General features: G+C 39.4%; 1 protein-coding gene across 1 annotated transcript; it reads left to right on the top strand.

Moving 5' to 3' along the window:
• Positions 1-278: 278 nt before the first annotated feature.
• LOC124103725 (nuclease EXOG, mitochondrial) lies at positions 279-1459 on the top strand. The gene has a single exon (XM_046460435.2). It carries the CDS (start codon positions 415-417, stop codon positions 1210-1212), a length of 798 nt encoding a protein of 265 aa, XP_046316391.2. The 5' UTR covers positions 279-414; the 3' UTR covers positions 1213-1459.
• The last annotated feature ends 7675 nt before the right edge of the window (positions 1460-9134 follow it).

Here is a 9134-nt window from a genome sequence, read left to right as displayed (position 1 = left end):
TCATATCCTCACAGCCTAAAATTCAGATATAGAGCTGGGCAGGTGGCACATACCTGTAATCCCAGCAGTTCGGGAGGCTGAGGCAGGAGGATCACGAGTTCAAAGACATCGTCAGTAACTTAGTGAGGTCCTAAGCAATTCAGTGAGACCCTGTCTCTAAATAAAATATTTTTTTAAAGGGCTAGGGATGCTGCGGCCTCCCTGCCCCCTTTCCGGACCTTAATTTTCTCTGGAGATCTCTCCCTTCGTCCCCGAAGAATTCACCAGGAATCTGCAGAAAAGGCTGTATTGGAACAATTTGGATTTCCTTTAACTGGAACAGAGACTAGGTGTTATACTAATCATGCCTTGTCTTATGATCAGACAAAGCGGGTGCCTAGATGGGTTCTCAAACATATATCCAGAAGTAAGATCATGGGTGATGCCGACAGAAAACATTGTAAATTCAAGCCTGATCCCAACATCCCTCCAGCCTTCAGTGCCTTCAATGAAGACTATGTTGGAAGTGGCTGGTCACGAGGACACATGGCTCCAGCAGGAAATAACAAATTTTCTAGTAAAGCCATGGCTGAAACCTTTTACCTTTCTAATATTGTGCCTCAGAATTTTGATAATAATTCTGGATATTGGAACAGAATAGAAATGTACTGTCGTGAACTGACAGAGAGGTTTGAAGATGTTTGGGTAGTGTCTGGACCTTTAACCTTACCTCAGACTAGAAGTGATGGGAAAAAAACAGTTAGTTACCAGGTGATTGGTGAGGACAATGTGGCAGTTCCCTCACACCTTTATAAGGTGATACTGGCTCGCAGAAGCCCAGAGTCTACTGAACCGCTGGCACTGGGGGCCTTTGTCGTGCCCAATGAAGCCACTGGTTTCCAACCCCAGTTAACTGAATTCCAAGTGAGCCTCCAGGACCTAGGGAAGTTGTCAGGACTGGTGTTTTTCCCTCGTTTGGATAGAAGCAGTGATATCAGAAATATCTGTTCTGTGGACACCTGTAAGCTTCTGGATTTCCAAGAGTTCACTCTGTACCTGAGCACAAGAAAGATTGAGGGAGCCCGTTCAGTGCTCAGACTGGAAAAGGTCATGGAAAACTTGAAGAATGCAGGAATTGAACCAGATGATTACTTCATGAGTCGCTATGAGAAGAAGCTAAAAGAACTCAAAGCGAAGGAGCAGTTAGGAACCCAGACGGGAAAGCCATCCTAGTTTTTAATCTCAGAAGACGTGCTAATCAGCTGAAATGAGGCAGGCATGCATTCTTCAGGCTGATGTATTTCGTGGCTTTCCTTTAAAGAAATGATGGAATCCTAAATTTACAACTGGAAATTCCTCCGAAGGATGAAAAATCTACAATTTTTTTGTCATTGTCTTTTTGACTTGTGAACTAATTACTAAGAGCATTGTCATATCTCCAGATCGAGAACTGGTCTTGTGTCATGTTATCAGGACTGTGTCCACTAGTTAATACTGCATTCATGTCTCTCTGGAAGAACAGTGTGTGAAGGAAGGCATTGTTTTTGTTGTTGTTGTTGTTGTTTTTTTTGTTTTTTTATGTATCCAAATCATACATTGTCTTTGATATATCTGCTTTGCTATCTTGGAACTCAGTATTGTATGTTGTCTTTCCCAAGGATCTGAGTTGGTCTTAAAGAAGACTTTTAGAAACCCTCTATTATCCTGTCCAAATATATAATTTTATTGTTTCTTTTCTTATGCCCCATATTCCTCCACCTCTGTCTTCTTTGTGCTAAGCTCAGTGTTTTATTTATATTGTGTCACAGTGATCCTCTGGGGTAAACCCCACTACCCTCATTTTATATCTGGGGAAATTGAGGCTTACAGAGCTTCATATCTTACCCTTGTTTTCACCTTTCCAGAGATATCACCACACAGAGCTAAGTGAAGACTGGTGGATTTAAGTCTTCCCAACATGGAGACTTTTTGACTAAAAAAAATGCATTGCCCACTCCCATGGATATTTGTCCTAAAGCCTGCTTGGTAAGAAGGGTCTAGTTTTTGTATGCTACATGAGCCAAAGGGACTTTAATGTCCTCTAATGTGAATAGTCCTTAGCTCTTTGGAACAGAAAAAGTAGGTATTTGAAAGCTCTTGCTTGCTCCAGACATGCCATTCTTCTCTCCTAGTGCTCAGGTGGAGCTGGGTCCATGTGTTCCTTGTTTCCCAGGTGAGCTTTTGTTCTCAAGACTAAGGGACCTAACAAGAGTGTGTGCTGAATCACCAGTGCAGGACTGGCTGCCTCTGTGCCTGCTTGTCTAGACCTGAGCGGCACAGGGCAGGTGGAGCTTGGGGGCAAAGCTCCAAAGACAGTTACCCCTGGAGGGAAGGGTGGCTGTTACTCTGAGTCAGATCTCTAGATTTGGGTTTACCCAGCATCCTTTTATGGGCTATCATAAGTTATAGATAGTAAAATATCTTGAGGGAACAAGAACTTATCTGTCATATTGCTGATGCCTTTCCAAGTAGTATTAGAACAATTTTTGGTGTTTTGTGTTTGTCTCTAATAGAAATGCCACGGCTTTAAGATAAAGATAAGAAGATAATGAATGGCCTTGTTCTGCTCCTTTATTTGAGTAAAAAGGAAAAGTTGGGGGGTAGAACACAGTAGCCTGATTGATTCCATTTTATTTTATCACACTGTTCCCCATTAGCTTGTGCCAGTCCTTTTCTTAAGGATATATAGCCAAAATGTCACTATGACCAAAAAATTCTGTTACTTTCTCTCCTCAGTGGAGAGGTGATGGTGGGGCCTGGATGTTTCTCCAGGAGCCCAAGGGGCAGTTCTGTGGGATAAGTCCTGGCTACCTGTTGTGATTCTTTGCAGTTGAGCCCGACTCCCTTTCCCCATCACTGTGCCTTGCTCTGTGCTGCCCTGACCTTCAGCAGCCTTGGAGTTACCTCCTGTGCTCCTCTTGGGATAGTGAACAATGCTGATATTTTAGCTCAATAAACTAATGTCTTAGGTTTTTATTTCCTATGAAAAAATAAATAAAAAAATAAAAGGGCTAGGGATGTGGCTCAGTGATAAGAGTCCCTGGGTTCAATCCCTGGTGGTGGTAGTGGTGATGGTGGTGGTGGTGGTGGTAGTAGTAGTAGTAGTAGTAGTAGTAGTAGTAGTAGTAGTAGTAAAAATTCAGATACTGTTTTCCTAACTCCTGGTATCTCAGACAGTACTGTATTTGTAGCTAGGGTCTTTACAGAAGTAATTAAGTTAAAATGAGGCCATTAGGGTAGATACTAATCCAATATTACCAGTGTCCTTTATAGAAAAAGGAAATTTGGACATTAGCCCTTACAGAGGAAAAACAACATGAAAACCCAGGAAGAAGATGCCATCTATAAAGCCAAGAAGCAAGGCCTGGAACATACCTTTCCCTCATGCCCCACCCCCACAAAGAATCCGCTGTGTCAATACTTTGATCTCTGACTTCCAGCCTCCATAATTGTGAGAAAATGAGTGTCTGTTGTGTAAGCTACCCACTCTGTGGTACTTTGTTATGGAAGTCCTAGCAAACCAACACACCAACCCAAAAAAAAAAGAGTGCAGAAGGTTTTAAGATGCCAAAAAGACAGATTGTAGAACAGTAGGAAATGGGGAAGTTCATTAGGATGACATGTGGGAGCCAAAGGTTACATAAGAGTACAACTGCTATAAAGGAAAGGATTAATTTTAGATCCTGCTGGACCATGCAAAAGGTGTAAATTAAAGAAAATTATCTCACCAATCCTAGGTATAAAGAAAAAAAGAACCAAAAAGGGTAGCGAAAAAGAAATCAGCCATAATGAAAGTATATGAGGATACCAGGTTAAAATAAGTAGTTTTAATGTTTGAATACAAAAAGATATATAAAAGCCTTTCAAGCTGCACAGTGGCAAATTCTAGGATTCTCTCATAATGCTGAGAAAATTCTCACTGTCTTACTCTTTGAAAAATCATAGTTCAAAACAGTGGATGATTGTGACAGTGCAACTCAAACTGTTAAAAAATAAATTTCAAATGTATTTATTGATCACAGATTTTTCTCCTAATATAACTTAGAGAATAAAATACCTACAAATTTTTCTTCCAATAAATACAGATATATAAATAACAACCTGGAATAAGTCATGGATCGACTGTTTGTTCATTTATTAAGTTGAAAGATTATGGGTTATAGCTCCATAAATATTTGAGATACTCAGATGGAACTTTGTATCTTCCTAGATAGAAGTCACCAGAGGTGATAAAATATATAAGTTGCTTTTTGTTTTGCTCTGTCATCCTATTCTTCAGAATGGTGAAATGTACCATCTAATGTCTCATTAAAAAAGAAGTATTTCACTGTCATGGTGGAGAAAGTTGAATTCATCCATCATGATTTAATTTCATCAACCCTCGCTTTGGTTTTCTATTCATGCATCAGAATACTGGGTTAACTATTATCCTTCAAGTACATTCTCTGCCAAGGTTACTATGATTTTTTCACTAGTTTAAATTACAGTGGGAAAAAGATAGAGCTTATGTAGATGATGGATAAGGTTAAGGGCCCAAGGACTACCAGGGTTGTATAAGAAACTACTGCTGGGTGATATATGCACATATTGGAGTAATGCTTGCTAAAAGTGAGGAGGCAGCATGGAGCAGTTGGCAGGACAACAGGCAGCCTAAATTACATCATTCATTTGATAGGTCTAACATATGGCAACGATTAGATCTCCAAAACAAATGTAAGACTAACCAGCACTCTCCTAGAAACAAGCTTCCATTCTTAACTTTTCTATTAAAGTGCTCCAGTCCAAGTTGTTGCCAATTCTAAAACAACAATAACAACATATATTTCTAAATGCAATCATAAAGACCTTGCTAAAAATTAATAAGTTTATCAAATAGCATATAAAATGTTAAATATTCTTCTTTTATGTCTTTAAATTTTTAAGAAGCTTGATTAGTGGTTTTAAACCACTAATAAGAATTATGTAATATATAAATCAGCTGATAATTGTTCCACAATGAAGGATACGAATGTTCTACATTGAATCTGGCCTCTGCTTAAGGCAAGTAAAACATGTCTTCAGTTCTGTCATTTTAAATTAATCTTAATCAAATTTTTGTGATAGAAAAAGCATAGCAAAAAATTCTAGTGATCTTTTGGGGAACATAATTTTGCTCCTGTTCTACAATATTTTCGAATAGTTAACCTAAGAAAGAAAGAGAAAAAGAGAGAGTAATAGAGAATAACGTGCAACACACTATCATTAATAATAATCACTGATAAGTTGTTATTATACTTAGGATAAAACACTTCATCTAAATATTAGCTTTTCTGATGAGCTACCTTTAAAGTCTCAGGTCCTCTGTAATATAGGAGAATAAAGAGCCTAGAACTAAAGCATGAAGGCAAAACAGCTTTGTGCCAAAATCAAACAGGGGCTCTATTAATCAGCTTCCTATTACTGTAACAAAATACTTGGAATAATCAACTTATAAGAGGAAAAGTTTTACTTTGGCTCAGAGTTTCAAAGGTTTCAGCCCATGTTTGGTTGGCTCTGTTGTGCTTGAGCCTGTGGTGAGGCAGTACATCATGGCAAGAGCATGTGTCAGAGACAGCTCATTTACCTCAAGAATGGGAACAAAGAGAGAGTAGCAGCACTGCATCCCAATATCCCTGTCAAGGGCACACCCCCAATGACCTAATTTCCTTCCAATAGGCCCCGCCTTCTAAAGGTTTCACCACCTCTCAATAGTGGGATGTGCTAGAAATCAAGCCTTCAACACATAGAACATTCGGAGAACATTCGGAATCCAAACTGCAATAGGGACCCAAACTTCAGTAAACTCCTCATTGCCTGTCCGAATTCTATGCTTTATTCATGTCATTTCAGGATAGACTCAAATATAATCCCATTCTGTCCCTTAGATTTATTCCCATCCAACCTAGCCCTTTGTGTCTTTGATCTGACTTCTATTCACATCCTACCTCCTTTTGTCAAATGTCATTCATCTATCCAAAAGTTTCAAACATTTTTAACTTTTCAAAAGATTGTAATTTCTCTACCCAGTTACCATTCACCTTTGTCAGGATCACATTATTCTAGTTTTCCTCTAGGAAACTAACTTTTTCCTCATTCAGTCCAAGGACTTGTAATGAAGTTAACTGTACCCCTATCTCCAGGGATACACAAGAAACAGTGTTCTTCTTTAATGCAGTTTCACTTTCTGAATTTCCACAGTCCAAAATATTAAATGGATAATTCCAGAAATAAGCAATTCATAGCTATAAAGTGCACCATTCTGAGTACATAAGTCATCTCTTTGTCTATAGCATATAAACCACATACACTATCCACCCATTAGTCACTTAGTGCACTGTCACAGTAAAGGAGTACTTGTGCTCAAGTAACCCTTACCTAATAGTCTAATGCTATGTTGCAATGCCTACATATTCACCTCACTTTATCTTATCATGTAGGCATTGTATTATCTCACGTCATCACAACAAGAAGGCTCAGTGTAATACAATGGGCCCTTCATATTCAGAGGTTCCACATCTGCAGATGTAACCAATCATTTGGAGGAAATTTTACCTATACTAAATATGTACATATATTTTTCTTGTCATTATTCTCTAAGACATACAGTACAACCATTGACATAGCATTTACATTATATCAGATAGGATAAGTAGTCTAGAGATGCTTTAAAGTACACAGAAGGACATACATAGGTTATATGCAAATACTATGTGTTAGCATCAATAGACTTTGGTATCCTCCAGAGGTTCTGGAACCAATCCCCCATGGATACTGATAGAACACTATACAAAAACATTTTTTGAGCCATAGAAAGAGACCTTATTCAAATAACTTTTATTGCACAGTGTTGTTATAATCTATTTTTAGTTAATTGTGTTAATCTCTTACTGTGTCTAATTTATAAACTTTATCCTAGATATGTGTGTATATGAAAAAATAAAGCATATGCAGACAGGAGTTGGTACTACCCAAGGTTTCACATACCTACAAGCAGTCAAAGAATGTATACCCACAGATAATAAGGGACAACCCTCCTCTGACCATCTACTTCGGCCACCATCACTAAAAAACCTAGTGAATGATCCACAGCCGCAGTAAATTATCCACAGCCAAGATACGTGCAAGACATACTATTGTGAGGTTGATGTGAATTGAGGGTCTGTAGCAGGAGCTTGATATGCATTTCTTTAAAAAATTCTACTATCAGAGAATCTTGATCACATCTCAGAACCTGAAATCTTTGTCTCTAGAAACTCACTTGGAATGTCCAAAGTAGTTTTGTAATAGAAGTGATTACAGTTTACCTCAGCAAGAGTGGGTTCTGGCCACCACTGATCAGGTTGACCCACAGAAAATTCCCAATACAAAAATATGTAAATTTTTGTGGGGTTTTTTTTAACCTTTTTTTTTCCTTTCAAGCAGACCCTAGTGATTTTCTGAGTCTCATTTTAGTTTCTACTGAGGAGACTCAATAAGAATCCAGGAATCTGAGGGTCCCCATACCTGGCATGAGAATGGGACCTCAAAAGGCATTATGTTTTCAGAGAAATTGACCCTGAGGTACATCAAGGCATATGTTCCACAGATGGCCTCACATAGACGTCCGTGTCCTAGCATGGTTCATAAGGACAAAAAGACCCCTCTCCTCTATCCTGGCATTGAAGAAGCAACCATGGAAGCTACCTGACCGGCAGGGGCCACATAGACCACTCACTGTAAAAAATGTGTCAGTGGAAACTCATTTGGAACACTGATCGCAGGCCAGATGGGACAGGTAGGGTCTACAGACTGCAGTATGGGAAACCATCTGCTGCATCAGGCCCCCCTGGTGTATGGGAATATCTGAGAGGTCATCTCTGGCCCTGACTAGGAGGCAGTCCATGAAGCCATTCCTCCAAGATGGCACTCAGGCACCAGGGCTCAGAGCCCCTTTCTGAGACCTACCCATGGCTCAGCAAGTTCCCCTTCTCACACTCCAGTCTAGGGAATTTTTCTCTCTAATCTTAGGGGAAGCCCTGTTCTCTTCCTCCTTCCTTCCTTTCTTCCTTCTAAATATTCTGTCCATCCCCAAAATACACTTAGCTCTCTAAGGACTTAGAATTTTGGAACACAGTTCTGGAGAGACTCTTTCTACTTTGTCACTTCCCTTCCCTGAGGTGATGAGCTCAGAGCTGCCCATCTGCTGCAATGGGGAAAGGAAAGATGTTCCAAAAGAAGTGAAAAATAAATCTCAAATATATTATTACATCATATTCTCCTGCTAAATTAAATATTTACATACCTGAAAAGAATATTTAGTTCATATCCAGGTGTCACTCTTCACCCTTGCCAAAAACCCCCTTGCAAATAAACACACATGCCCCAAACTAAGACCTGAGTCCAAATCCCAAAAGTATAAGACCTGCTTTGCACAAAGCAGCCCCCAATCACAGGAGTGATATTTTTCTTTGAGTTTCACAAAGATGAGATACATAAGAATAGACCTTGGGTGTTTCTTCCCCTTATAATGCTCTTTATCTGAAGTTACTGTGAAATTTCTCCCACCATCAGACCCTCAGACTCATCTATCACTTTCACTGAACTGAGAGGAAGCCTTGAGGCACTTACTTTAGCCAGGAGATGAAAAGCTGCTGTTGACTTATATAAGGAAGCAGGCATTGTGAACAGGCTCCCCAGTATAAATCTCTGCCCTAATTGCTCCTTTCCTGAAATATCTATTATATTATATCCAGGCTTTAGGATCTGCAGAAAGAGGAAATATTGGCATCTACTGAACCCAGACTTACTTTTTTGTTTGTTTTTTTGGTGCTGGAGATTGAACCCAGGGACTTACACATAGTAAACACACAAGTTCTATCACTGAGCTACCTCTCCAGTCCCCAAGGCCAGAATCCTGAAGGTGCACATTTCCATTCTCTGATCCTCTGCTTTCTGTGACATTCTTCTCCTACCTTGACTGAGCAGGTCTTCCTCCAATGTTAGTGGATGAGGGTTTTTTAAAAAATATTTATTTTTAGTTGTACACAACACCTTTATTTTGTTTATTTATTTTTATGTGGTGCTGAGGAATCGAACCCAGGGCCTCGCACGTGCTAGAC

Source organism: Marmota monax, unplaced genomic scaffold (genome assembly GCF_021218885.2).
Source record: "Marmota monax isolate L192 unplaced genomic scaffold, Marmota_monax_Labrador192_F-V1.1 WCK01_AAM20220418_F8-fsc00006, whole genome shotgun sequence".
NCBI classification, from domain to species: domain Eukaryota; kingdom Metazoa; phylum Chordata; class Mammalia; order Rodentia; family Sciuridae; genus Marmota; species Marmota monax.
The sequence above is the reverse complement of the archived record's forward strand: the minus strand, read 5'-3'. Positions and strand labels throughout refer to the sequence as shown.

Bases quoted from the DNA above. Each gene is read 5' to 3' on its own strand.
- LOC124103725 (XM_046460435.2), top strand. From the start codon at position 415: ATGGGTGATGCCGACAGAAAACATTGTAAATTCAAGCCTGATCCCAAC.